The sequence below is a fragment of the Lethenteron reissneri genome, chromosome 25, assembly GCF_015708825.2.
Source record: "Lethenteron reissneri isolate LAM-NWPU_2019-01 chromosome 25, ASM1570882v1, whole genome shotgun sequence".
Classification (NCBI taxonomy): domain Eukaryota; kingdom Metazoa; phylum Chordata; class Hyperoartia; order Petromyzontiformes; family Petromyzontidae; genus Lethenteron; species Lethenteron reissneri.
Genome location: NC_083803.1, coordinates 8,025,840 through 8,040,024, shown reverse-complemented (window position 1 = coordinate 8,040,024; position 14,185 = coordinate 8,025,840). Strand labels below are relative to the sequence as shown.

General features: G+C 40.0%; 1 protein-coding gene across 1 annotated transcript in view; it reads right to left on the bottom strand.

Annotated features, from left to right (window-relative positions):
* Positions 1 to 1,950: 1,950 nt before the first annotated feature.
* LOC133347150 (syntaxin-binding protein 6-like) overlaps positions 1,951 to 14,185 on the bottom strand; it is a 62,609-nt gene continuing 50,374 nt past the window's right edge. Inside the window, exons 6-7 of the mRNA XM_061559173.1 lie at positions 10,904 to 11,061; positions 1,951 to 6,773 (exon numbers count right to left, since the gene is read on the bottom strand). Of these exons, the coding sequence (XP_061415157.1) occupies positions 6,750 to 6,773; positions 10,904 to 11,061 (182 nt within the window). The 3' untranslated portion in view covers positions 1,951 to 6,749. The remainder of the gene's footprint in view (positions 6,774 to 10,903; positions 11,062 to 14,185) is intronic.

The window sequence follows — 14,185 nt, the reverse complement described above, 5'->3', positions numbered from 1 at the left end:
GAAACATCAGAGCCAGTTACGACTTCAACGTCATTCCAATAATTGCTCAGTTTGTACCCATCTTCTCGGTTGAAATTGTGTTTGTGTTTATATATCTGGATGGCTTCATGAACGAATCTTTGTTGGAAAAATCTATTCCGTGTGTGCCCACAGTATTAAAACAATGATCAACCACGGCCGAGGTATTGGTCCTCCCGTGTTTCAGATCTGCCTTATGTTCACGAACACGTTCCGAGACATGTCGCTTAGTTTCCCCAATGTACCTACGGCCGCAGACACAACTTAGTTTGTAGACACCGGGGTATTGCATGTCAGGGATCACATCCTTCACAGATGGGATCAGATCACGAATTTTATGTACTGTGTTGAATCGAACCTGGATCTTGTGTTTGCTCATGATTTTGGAAATGTTTTTGGTGACCCCTGCTATGTATGGCAAGGTGATGGTTTTGATTGTTTTTGGCATGGGAATACAAAGAGCACATTTTTTAAGACTATAATCCACTCAGCTGTGTGCCTGTAATACAGCAGAGTAAAGGCGACGTTTGGTGGATCAAACACAAATGTTGTGAAACTCCCAGCTCGTGGGCGTCGAGGAGCCATACTCTAGCTCGCCAGGAGACGGCAGTACACTACAGCAAATGTGGTGGACTTGACTTGTTTTCGGTCTGCATGGGATGTGCATGTCTCAAATCTCTCGCAAGCATGGGTTTCCTCTGGGTGCTCCGGTTTGCTCCCATATGTAAACATTCATTAATTGGCTGAAAACATCTTTATATATATAGAGAGAGAACTAGAGTTTGGGAAATTTTTGGCGGTGCATCACTGCCTTCTGTGCTTGTTCACACATTTTGAAAATGTGTGAGCACTGTGCACATTACATTTTGAAATTATTGTATATTAACTGTATTTATTTACTTAAATAGCATTTCATTTTACTTCAACTGGACCGGATATAAACTACTTGTTCGTAACATTAACTACATTAAATACATTCATAACGCAAATATGGATCCCAAAATATATTTTTGTAATTTTTATAAGTTTTTATTGACTATTGTATTTCCTTAGTATGTGAGTGCTCAAACGACTCAGTTTTTTTTAACAAAAATATTGAACACCGTAATTGTAGTATCACTCATTTATCTATAAACATTTGACAAATAGTTTAGCTCTGTTCTACTGCATATCAAATAATAGGGCACTGCATTGTATTGTACAGTACTGCATATTAAACTAAGTACTTTGTCTCACTGCCAAAAAAAGATCACAGTGCAGTATTTATTTTCCATCCATCTAGAACAACATCTTCCAAGCCATCAAGTGTGTGCAATGAGACGTAAACAATAATCAAACCTAAACTTTACTTTAAAATAAGCTCATGTGCACTCACGGTGGATGTTGCATTCCTGGTTCATGAGATATGGCGACGGTTTTTTGGGATCACGGATAATGAATGACGATGACACGTAAATTACAACGCAAAAACAACCTTAAACACATTTATTGGTGTCCTTTTATTCATGAACATTTTAATAAACATTGACCACTCAGCAAAACTCTCAGTATGTAATGTAAATAGTACATTACAAAAGATTCACTAAACAATTGTTTCCCTACAAAATGCAATTGCAGGTAATCATTAAAAGGCATGATAAGCCATCAGTTTTAAGTGAGGGTCCGCTGGCATTGCTTTAACATAAAAAAAAAACACTGCCACCTGCATTCTAATCGTGTTGTGTCTTGGGTAACGAGAGGAGACGGCACACCACACTGCAACGAGCATTACACTCAACACATTGGTCAATAACACTGCGGCCTGAAGAATAACATATATTAAAGGCAACGTTTCAGACAATGACCCTTCTTCATAGCACATAGAGAGGCGAGACAGCGGATAACAGTTGGAAACTGCACTTTACATGATAGGGCCTGATCTATATTTAAAAATTTTGGTGAGGACCAGTTTTTTTTTATTAAGAGTAATAATTACCTATGAGTGGTTATCGAATAACAAGCCCTATATTAATACATTTATTACTACGTAAATGAATTTGTATTAAAATAAGCATTAGAAAATGTTTATGGCGCATTGCATTATGGGTATCCATGTTGCTATGTCAACATGGTAAATATTAGCATAATCAACGGAGTGATGCATTACTTGGTTCAATCAATAACATTTCAGGGCCCCAAATGTGAAGTTCAACGAGACTTCATTAACACAGCTGCTTTCGGTCCAGTGCCAAGGCATGAACAGTGTGCACACGAGATTAGAGTGCAAGGGCTGCCCCCCAATGGTCAACATTGCTGGAGCCCTTGTGATGTTCTACCACTCTTGATGCCCATTGTAATACGAACACCCACTTGAATGTGATGAAAATAAACAACCAACAATTAATGTCCATAGGTATATTGCACAAAAACCTGAGCAAATGCACAAACAGCACAATGAAGCATTTGGTACAATAATCACCCAAACCTTGTTTGATTCTTGATTTTATACATGAATATATAAAAATGTGTTCACCCCTCTCCTATGTGGTTCAGCTTCCTGGGATTGCTTCCATTATGTTGATACTTCCACCGTCCTCCACCCAACTCTCCAATTCGTTGAGCATGAATCAATGAAATAGTGCACCACATGCAGTCCCACAAAAGATAGTGTATTTTCCAACTGATATCACAACCACAAACCTTACAATGCTTAATTTACATCCAGAACAGTCCAGAACACTGTTCTAGGAAACATTTTTGTCGCGACACATCCAAGTCCCTTTATTTTTGGTCCTAATTCATAGTAGCATAGGACTATAGGGTACAATAACAGACGATTATTATACTCTAGTAGTAGTGCCTTAAACCCATAATCCAAACCAGCCAAGCAGCGTTCTGGAATATATCGACTGAGGAAATTAAGCCGTGCCCTTCCAGTCCAAATAGCAACAGGGTTAGAGAGAGAGAGAGTGCACAAGAGGAGGCATACGAAGAAGGCATTCAATGCAAGCAGAAGTGATCAACACATACATGGAAGTGTCGCTCACATATCACAGATGCAGTTGTGAGTCCAGTGTCATTTGACGCGGTGAGTGAGAAGTGAAACTATACACGTGTGCAGTTCTTTTCAAATGTTTTTTCATATTGAAACAACAGTCCAAAAAGAGTATAATTTTGAAAAAAAACATTTATCCCAAAAATATGCTCGACCAATATTGTAAATATGTAGCAGCGCACACAACGAAACACACATATATGTTTAAAAGTCTTAAGAAGAGACATCTTTTGATGTAACACTTTTTTTCTGATTATACTACACATTGTTGGTTATCTTCTTTGCACCACTTGAAACAAAAAATATTCCACTTGCCACAAAAACGGAGCCACCACTCCGGTGGTCAGAATCTCTGAAACAGCCTTTGTTTATCCTACTTGCAATACTGCCAAACGACAATGGCATGGCATGCATTGCTGCATCTGTGGGCCGGCATATTAACTCGTGAAAAACATTGCCGCGTTTCTTTGTGCCATCAAATAACAATAGGAGCTTTTTTTTTAAAGCAAAAATTGTCCCCTTCCAGACATGTGAGGTTGTAAAATACTCTTGTCTTTCTTAACCATGCACACTAGCCCTTGTACCAAACTTACATTTGCCACATTTTACAAACACGATGACGACCGCCACCAACTACTATGAAATTATAATTGATATAACCTACATTACACTCCCTATATAAAATGACTCATGAACGTGAACACATCAATGTAACATTAAGTAGGCACTGTGTTTAATGATATTACATTAAAAGCAAATAAAATATGGCAACCCATATATGGTATACCAATATTTTAAAAAAAGAAATCATATTGAAATAGGATATACGTTTCCTTTGGTGTGATCTAGGGCTGTGCCATTCTATCGATATAATACTGTAGCGTATATTTATTTACTTACAAGTCATACAACAGCAACAATAATATACTGCAGCAAATGTGTACGCAGAATATATATATTTGCAAGCCCACCACATGAAGCAAACACGTTCCAAGGGCAAAACAGCGGGCGCAACATTTTTTTACCTAAAGGTGCAACCCTGCAATTATTTGCTTACGACACTGCTGGCAGAAGTGCCTTCCCGTGAGCTCTTGATAGCCCTTCTCGAGGGTGTTTCGGCCTACTCTTCCACGCCAATTAGATGTATGTATGGCGAACTCCTCTCGCACCGTAGGTAGCCAACCGTGCTAATCGGAGGTGTGGAGATGTCATGGGGAGTACTCTCAACTAATCCCAGCACCCACGACGACCTGTCTGTCAATCGACTAATTTGGTTAAGCCGTGCATACTAGTTGGGTGGACAGAGGCAAGTGGCGGAGGATGTTGAAGAAACTCGCACCGTTGTTTGAACTGGGGCGCCAGGAGATCGAACTGGTAACCAAAATGTTGCAAAGAGAATAAATCAGTATAGGACCGTGTTTGGGTCTTCTCTACAGTTTTAGTTGACAACAAAGATCTCGTTTGTATCCTACGTAGCCAACCGTGCTAACCGGAGCATCCCTCACACGATTGCCAGCCACACGTTAATCACCTCAATTACAATTATAAATGCCGCTGCCCTGGAAATGCCCTGGAGCTGTGCTATAATTAACAGTGAATACCAATGTCAGGGACATGATGTCGCATTGCTACTGGTGCCTGCGCTATACCCTTCAAGAGCCCAACTCAATCGCCCATCGCAACCCCCTTCATCTTCGCTGCATTGCCCCCGAGCAGAATTTCACTAACGATGCAGAATTACGGAGGTGAACCACAGCCAGACAACACATCTCACTGATGAAGATGTTTCAGTAATTTTAGGAAGTTTATGGACTATTTACTATGACATTAAGCTGTACACATTCCAATACATATTCCAGACATTATCCAAAATAAAGTGTAATACTGCTCTATATATTAATACTAATTTTAAAAAGTTTAAAATACTCCAAAGAACCAAGTATAAAATACCGCAGTGACTCTTTGCCTCTATGTCACGTAACAACTTTTCTGCGGTTTGTTTTATATTGTGACGACTAGGGGGTGCACAGTTAGAGCCCAATTGGATCTGATCACGACGTTCAGATTGGGGTAACAATTTGACCCCAATCCAATTCAACCAACAATCACCAATCCTGGTAAATTGAGATCACTTTAATTACTGCGTAAGAATATGTAACACAATCCCTTTAGACTTAAATAACAACACACAACAGTGTTAAGTTACTTTTGTTGTTGTTGTTATTGAAATACTAAAGCGTGAACTATTTTCCCAGGAAAGTCTTTGTAAGTATCAAAGCCAATTTTCAGGAGGGGTCCTGTCTTGGGGACATTTGAACAATTCCATTCATGACTGTGTGCGCTTGTGGGAGGAAACCAATACCCATCAAAGTAGAACTGACAGGTCCACACAGATGGGTTCGTGAACGCACCAGAACATTGATTCATCCTGGCTAGCCAACAGCCTCGTGGATTGGGCAGTCTCACTGCACAAATCTCCACGCGATCTGCCAATTTTTCCAAAAGCACTGGCTTACAGATCGGCACGCTAGCTTCATATACTGCAGTGAAACGGTAAACAGATTAGGTTTCCGAAACACATCTCGACTCTGGCAGGCAATCGATTCTATTCCTACAGACATTGTTAATCCTTCGTAATCGGATCCTAAATATAGGCACCCGATAAGCCCCTTAGGATGTAAACCAATGATGATCGGGTCATGTTCCCATTCAACCTTAATTGGGCAAGTCCCCAAAACGTTTCTAGATTTTCCTGGCAACAATTGGGTTGATGCGATTCCGAACCAAAGGTACACTCCTAGTAGACAATATACAATTTTGCTGATAAGCAGTAAAGCCATATCTAACGCCTATAGCAATTGCAAAGGTCTTCGTTAAATACAAATTCAACATATAAAGAACGGAACTGTATATTTTAAATGAAAAATATTGTTCCACCAGATAACAAATGTTTTTTTCAATCCAGTGTTCACATCCCAATATTCTTCTGTTAACAAAAAGCAAAATAAATTTGTAGGAAAAACTATTAAATAAATATATCCTATTTTCAATAGGGAATGTTTAGATTCTACACCATTTTCAGATGCAGGTGAATTATCAAACACAATAATACTGGAATGAAGGTAGACTATCTGCCGCACATTTTTAGACATCATATGTAACTGTGGCATCCACAAAAATGGACATACGTACTCAAAGAAAACAATAGGTTTGCGTGTTTTTTAAATATCAATATGTGTTTGGCTTAAACCACGAGCACAACTCATGCTGGAAACTCATCTCGCGATGTGCAGTTCATACGTGAACAACATTTGTTCAAGGTTGGACAAAAGCTGAGATGCTACTTTGTTACACCTTCTGCAAGCACGAAAGGAATAACATTGCTATTGCTCATAATCCTAAACCACTAAAGCGTTTAAAATAAACTTGCGATTTCTATCTTCCAGTTCTATTTACTCTGCACTCAAACCACACACATTCATTTTCAAATGAACAACGCATTGCCTTTACTTACCCTTGACATTTGTGGATTGTTCTGTGCAGAAACGGTGAGATAACACAACGCGAAACAAAGCAATACATGGTTTACCAGATAAAGAGTGCACGTCACTTTCCCAAAAACACACGGGCAGCACAGACAGATGTGGAGGGGGTGCGCTGGTGGTTCCCTTGTGAGGACAGGAGGGTAGGGTCTCCATCAGCACTTGTACTTTGTCACGAGCTGTAAGTGCAAAGAAAATAATAATCCACAATCAGCAACTTTTGCCAAGCACCCCCAACTGTTCCATAATTTCTTATACCCCAATGTCCATGCCGCCCATCAAACCTGCATACGTGCGTTTGGCGATCAGGCCAAATACTGTGTTAATAAATAACTACGACCAATTCAAGAGATTTTCAATCCACCAATGGATGGAGGCCACCACACTCCATTTGTGGCATGCTGTTTTACGGAACCATACTTCACTACTCTGGTCAGTGCGGGTTATCAAAGGGTGTGGAGGAGAGGCCCGGTTCGGATATCACTCGCCCACTAATGTTAGCCATGGCCGGGAGTTGAACTCGAGTGTTCGGTAAACGCAGAGCGCTAACCACTGCACCCACCTCAGCACCAAAACAATGTGTAACGCACCACAAAACATCACAGTTTGTTGGAAATTAAAGGTGGACCGACATATCAGTTTAACAACATTGACTTTTAAGCTCATAATATATTCATAAAATTGCATAAGAACTGATGTTTGACTATTCATATTATTTGCGCGGAGTGGATTCAAGTCACACGTGCAGCCAAAAAGAGGCATTACAATTCAGTGTGATAAAAACAATCGATCCTTGAATCGAGCCGTGGCAATAATCACGATCATCCATCGAATTCCTCCTGTAGAAATGGGCGTGTGAATCTTTCAGCCCAATGGAAATGCATGTGTGCTATGCTCCTAAACATCCAGCAGAGGGAATCGATGCCTTAACATTGCAACGAGCGATGTGAATATGAGACTGGCAGCGATGAGAATGCCTTAGCTCGTTGCACAAATCAACACAGACGTCTTAGAATGGATGGGAGTCAAGGCCGTAATTATAATATATATCGGGGGACACACATCCCCCCCAATATTCAAATATGCTCAAAATGTCCCCGCAATATATTGCTATAAACAATATTTATTTTTTAAATTGCTATGCTATGTAAATAAAAACAACAATTTGCTAAACCTTGGCCACAATATCTGGACTTGTCTTCATATAACAATGCATAGATTTCGGTTTATATGATTGTGGTTATGGTTGTACTTTATTAATCCCTAGTCTCAGCCATTACATACAATGAAACAAGAAAAGGTAAAAAAGAAAAAAACAGAGCAATGTAATACAATACACTATTAGACATTATTGAAAAAAATTATAAAAAGTCCATGACATGTGTTAGTGAATTTTTCAAAATTTTAGGCAGGAAATTCGTTTTCAAATTTAGATTTATTTATTTTCTGGAAGATTTGGTCCCCCCCAATGTTGACTCCATGGCGACACCCTTGATGGGAGTACCCACACTTTATCCCACCGCGACCTGACATTCGACTGTGCTGTAACCATTTGTGTTGTTGGCTGGACTGAAGCTTGCACATTGTTTCAAATGCCGTGCTAGAAGATCGGTTTAACACAGAGGCTTCCACGACCGATATTATCGATAATAGAGGTTAAATCACGTAAATATAAATGTGTCGTCAAACCCGCCACCACCCGACGCAACCATTTAGTAAGGTTTGTCACGTAAACAAAACATGCCAATTCGTACGTGCATGGTGTGCATGCATAATGCACGTTCATTACACTATGAATAACTCAACCGCTAATGTATATTCATTCTAATTTATATGCATAAATTAACCGCCCCCCCCCCCCGGAGGTCGCACCTGATTGGCTCGCAAGTGATGACGTCACATGTATCCCTCTATTTAAGACCGAAACACGAGGATTCCTCCACAACTTTGGTTGTCGCCTGATGAAGCTGGTTGTTATTGCTGGTGAAACGTAGTACTCGAATTGTAAATGCTGTGGGTTTACTCTCCAACACACAGGCGGTGTGCTGAACTGGTAACTAATTGGCATGTTTTGTTTACGTGACAAAACCTTACTAATTGGCTGTGTCGGGTGGTGACTGGTTAACGACGACTTTTATATTTACACGATGTAACCCAAAAACCTCTATTATGGACCAGGAGATCGAATTGCTGACCTCTGGATGCAAAGTTCAGGGTGCTAAGAATTACACCACGGCAAGATTCAATTACCTTTTTACAATACTAAAACAATGCATTGATCCATCGATCAATATTGATATATTTGTTTTACTCGCACAATGTACCCACCCATTGAACAAATTCTTTTAAATTCTGAAAAATGGCTCATGATACATTTAAGATAATGAAGTTGACATCGCTATATGAATGAGAGCAGAACAAAAAGAATAACTTAACATGAGACGATGACAAGAAGTTGAAAAAGAATTGATTAATTAATCTAATCGTGACCTTAATTGATGAGATATCAAATCGCTGGAGGTGGGTGGGCGAATTGTTCATTGCCTACTACTGAACATAAAACAGCATTGCTCGCTCAAGTATGGCATCAAATCGGTGGGCAATGCACCCGTCACTGGTTTAATATCAGCTGGTCACTTTTTCAGCCCAGCTGTCAGAACATTAACTTTTGCAGGACTCAGAGGAAATGGGCAGAACCAATACAGTTCATAATTCAACAGCAAACAATGGAGCGTGCTCTCCTAAAATAGCCTCTTTGAGTAGCACCTAATTGAGGGCCCTGAGATTTCAGGAAAAATACATTCATATCAGGGATTGAAGACATTCAGCCGTTCTAGCGTTCATTTTCCAACGGAGGAGTTTTAAAACCACTGCATCTCTTTCCACCGAGCCCACAAATGACTATGATAATAACGGCAATTACCTCCTGATGAGGGAACCTGCCACGATAATAATTTGCCCTTTTCTCAAGAACGCTGTAATTAATGATACGTTCCAATTATACTACAGCTAAAACATTAATGAGGGTTCTTTGCAAGTATTTTAAAAAAGAACTTGAGGCGTTGTTATTTTTTCACAATTTGACAAAGATGAATAGATTTACTTAAATGGCCCGGCATTTATATTTGGATTTTTGTATATAATAATTGGCACAAAATATTGAAATTAAAATTACCACATACAATTCTATATGTTCTAATAAGATCATGTCAAATACGTAAACATAAAAAAATAAAGTTGCATAACTGTTGTAACTATTTTATAAGTAATAAAATTGCTTATATAAAGTTATAATCGAACATCACTTGATCTTCTGAATTCAGTATAATGGATGCAACTGGAGTCAACTCACATTTTAAAATAAGTAATTTGAAAAGTCTGCTAAAGTTCCTATTACTTTATTATTTTCGCTATTATTTTTACGATTGACACTTACAATGATCATTTATATTTCTGGCTTAGTAGTGATGTGAGAGATGTCTGGAGCCATCCGGGGCTTCCCACTTAAGCCAACCGACACTGACTAACACAGTGAGGTATGGTAAAACAATCCCCATGACCTACACAGCGTGAGCAGCCCTTCACCCTGCATTAGATTGAGAAAGGGCTGTTATATTATTTCGTGGTAAGTGACAACACAGGAATCAACAGCTTGCTGATTAGAGAGAGAGAGATCATTATGGGTTGCCGTACACTCTTCAAAACGTGGGCTCTTGGCAAATATGCACATGGCAATGGCAGGTAATCACCGCAGCACATGCTGTACTTTAACGAAAACGATGCAATATATCCACAGAAATGTGCAACAAAAAAAATTAACCCGTAAAAAAAAAGTTTTTCGCTATAAATCCTTTATATGCGTGGCACCGGTTTTATTTTATTATTCATTTCTGTTTTTCTTGAGTAAAAGTTTCATTTTTATCACATTGGTATTTTAAATTAAATATAAGGAAAGTCGTATATAAGGATTATAAGGTTTTCAATTTTTGTATGATTGTTTATATTGTACATTTTTGTTGTTTTCTTGAATCATTTTCTGTGTTTAGGAAAAATATATGATTGTGTTAGTGAAATTATTTTTTCCCTAAAAAGTGGAAAATTTTGGGAAAAAAATTTCACGAAAATAAATTGTCACGCACAACGAGTCTGTGTGCAAAATGTCGGCTCGATTGGATCACGGGAAGTGGGTTAAAAAACGACCGAAAGATTTGCACGGTCGTAAGCGCGCAAGCAAGCAAGCATGTGAACTTAATATAAAGGATTTAAAAAGACTCGTGCGCGTGTATACGACGAACGTGCATCATTCAACCTTTTGTGCAGTCTCGGCGAACTGGTTGGCGCTATTGGCCATATCGGCGGTTTTGTCCTCTGCTCGACCGAGCCGCTCTCCGCGCTCATTGAGGGCCTGGCTGGCCTTCTGCACGGCACTCGTCACGCTGTCCGCCGCCGTGCACAAGATGCTGTTCCCTGTGCGCACACACACACACAACACGCGCAACACACACACGCGTGGCGCACACAGGCGGACACCCCCCGGTCACAGCCGCAGCAGAATAGCCAGTGCCACTCCGTCCCACGGTCCAAGTGCGATTCACACATCGCGTTGTCGAACAGCCGAGCATTGCATCTTCGGAGACGACTGGCCAGGGTTAATCTAGGCCAATATACACTCGAGACGAGAGGGACCCTTTTTGATCTTCCTCTCGTGGACGCATTTCTACCAGCGGTGGTGTGACCAAGAAAATGCAGGACTGCGCCTTTATCGATTTTAAACTAGATTCTTTACACTCAGGAAACGTACGAACAACGCTGTGATTACCGATAATGAATGAAAATTAAATAAAAACTCTTACATGTCGGCTATAGTGGAGTGAGCACATTTATACAGATGCGGTAGAACAAATTAGAATTGAAACTACTTACAAGGCATGAGATAAAAACCCAATAGTTTATTAAATCGGATAACGACCCTGAAGAGTGACAATTCATAAACTGTCTGCAGGGGGTGCATTGTCCCGTGTCTAATATTAACAGGCAGTGCTATGTACTAATTTTAAGATGAAACTGAGAGGACCTTCTTCTTGGTTCTTTCGGTAAAGTCACGTAGAAGGGAAGTAATATGTTTTATTTTTATTATTTAATTACTTCCCTTCTACGTGACTTTACCGAAAGAACCAAGAAGATGAATCCTTGCAGTCACGAAAGCTTTAAATCTAAAAATGAGAGGACCTTATTCTTTGGGTCTTTCGGTAAAGTCACGTAAGATAGGTTCAAAGAAAAGAACAAACATAACAAAAAAACTACGACGTTTCGATCGCAACGCAAGCGGTCATCATCAGGCTGAGAAAAGAGGAAAGGACCTCTCCTCGTTTTTTGAGAGGACCTTGATGATATTGAGAGCCCAGTTGCCAATGGAATGCAGTCTGTTATTGAACTTGGCTGAATGGCATCGTATTGCAATGAACTGACCGTAATCGTACTACTCCAGCATGCTATATTAAAATGCCAAGCATACATATTCAAATAACAAAGCACATTGAAAATCTCATGAATTAAAAGAAAAACTGTAAACGCTCGTATATGTGCTTGCACATGAACGCAGACAAATGTGTGCACATCGCTGAGCAGATAACATTCCACATTTGCTATGAAAATTACACAATAAACCAACACTTATACAAGTCCAATGATGCACAGAAGCAATAAGGCCAATACATTTTTACTTGCTATATGCAATTAAAACCCACATGAGGCAACTGCGAATTATAAATAACTCACCAAACACGTGACCCTGGCTACTTGGGCTTTAACGTGGACTATGTATCAACTGCAGAGCTTAGGCAATGGTTGTCACCGACTAACTGCCTGGCTGCTGCCACCCAGTTTGTTCGTGGTTCCTCAGCAATTGTGAGAACAAAATTGCACGAACGACATTTGTTTTTATTCTTTGGAATGTGGACATTGCTGGTGGATCAAAAATGTACTGCCCATCTCAAGTTGTGCTGAGAAGGTGGTGGTCGTACAGGGCCTTCTTAAACTGCTGTAGTCCTTGTGATGACCGTACACCCACAATGCAATTCAACAAAACATTTTAAACATTAATTGCATTGTCCAACACTTCGGAAGGTTTTTTTCAATCAGACTCATTTCCAACTATGGCAATCCATCACGCGTAGAAATTTTGCGAAAAAATATCTAGAAACCAGCAAGTCCAATGAATTCAACATGCTTTTTTTGCATCTGTTCATCACAACGTATCATTAACGGACAGTATGGGTTATTCCTGTTGCGATGTGTAATACATCAAACAAAGCATCATGGGTTGGGTGCCGTCATGTTGGCCAGTAGATGTCACCAGGATCCGTGCTATTCCCATCGTCTGAACAAACATCAAGAAGCCTGGCACTAAGTGCTTCTTCAATTGGCAGTCACCCTCTAGGGTACACGAAATGAAAATCCACAGAAGCTACACCACACACAATTTTGAAATTGAAAAAAAATGGTAAAAAAATTTGTGCATGTCTGCGCGTGTACATGTGCCCCGCATTAATATTCCAGGCAGCTGGTTACGCTACATCAATAAACAAAATAAAGTGAATGTGTTTTCTCGAATTACCATTTCAATAGCAATATCCCTTACAGTGTTCTGCGTCAACCTTTTCTTTCTTTTACTTACAAGTCATGTTCGAAAATGTTTTGGCTGTTGGTGGGAGGTTCACAAATCTCACACATTTACCATTTACACCAGTCTCATTGTTACGCTATCTAGCTTCGGGGGGGGGGGGGAGGTGGGCACAGAAGTAAATAATAATAGCGCACGATTTACCGCATAAACAAAGGCATTACCTCATTACATCCATAACAGGAATGAGAGGCTTCCAAATATGTTCCGTGCGTTAATGCGTGCACATGCTGTTCCAGTGATTTATGGTTATATGCTAACATAATACAGCAATATCAATTTCAGCCAATTATTTTACTCAATGAGTCTCAAGACATTTCCACTTGGGTCCTACATATGGATGTTTGGCAAATACCACGAATGAGTATTTTGGGAATAAATGTGGAAGGAATTTGGAGTATCCGGAGAACACATACGTGAGGGTAGTGATATGAGAGTGGTGGGGCCGGTTAACACTACACGCTGCCATCTTCAGGCAACCTTACCATCGCACGCCTACAACACCTGGCCAGGGCGCATGCTCGCTCACCCACCCAAGTCACAAACCAGACTCAGCCCTCCTAAAGCCTCTGCCATGCGATGATATCGGGAGCATGTAGGGCGATTGTGCCGTTAGGCTTCGGTCACATAAGAGGCAGGAATTATCGATAAGCGAATTGACCCCTTGAGTTGACATTTCACGCGCACAAGGACATTAGTTGTATGGCTAGAGGTAGAAAAAAACCCAATACTGCGTACTTCTTTTTAAATAGAAATGCATCAAATTCAATCTGGGCATGACGCTGGTGGCATTAGTAACTGAGGATGCCGCTGTTTTAGCTGTTTTCCTTATTGGCGTGAGATGCCACTGAAATAAACCTTATCCGATCTTATATAGATGTATACAGCGACTTTCACGAGTGCTTCATC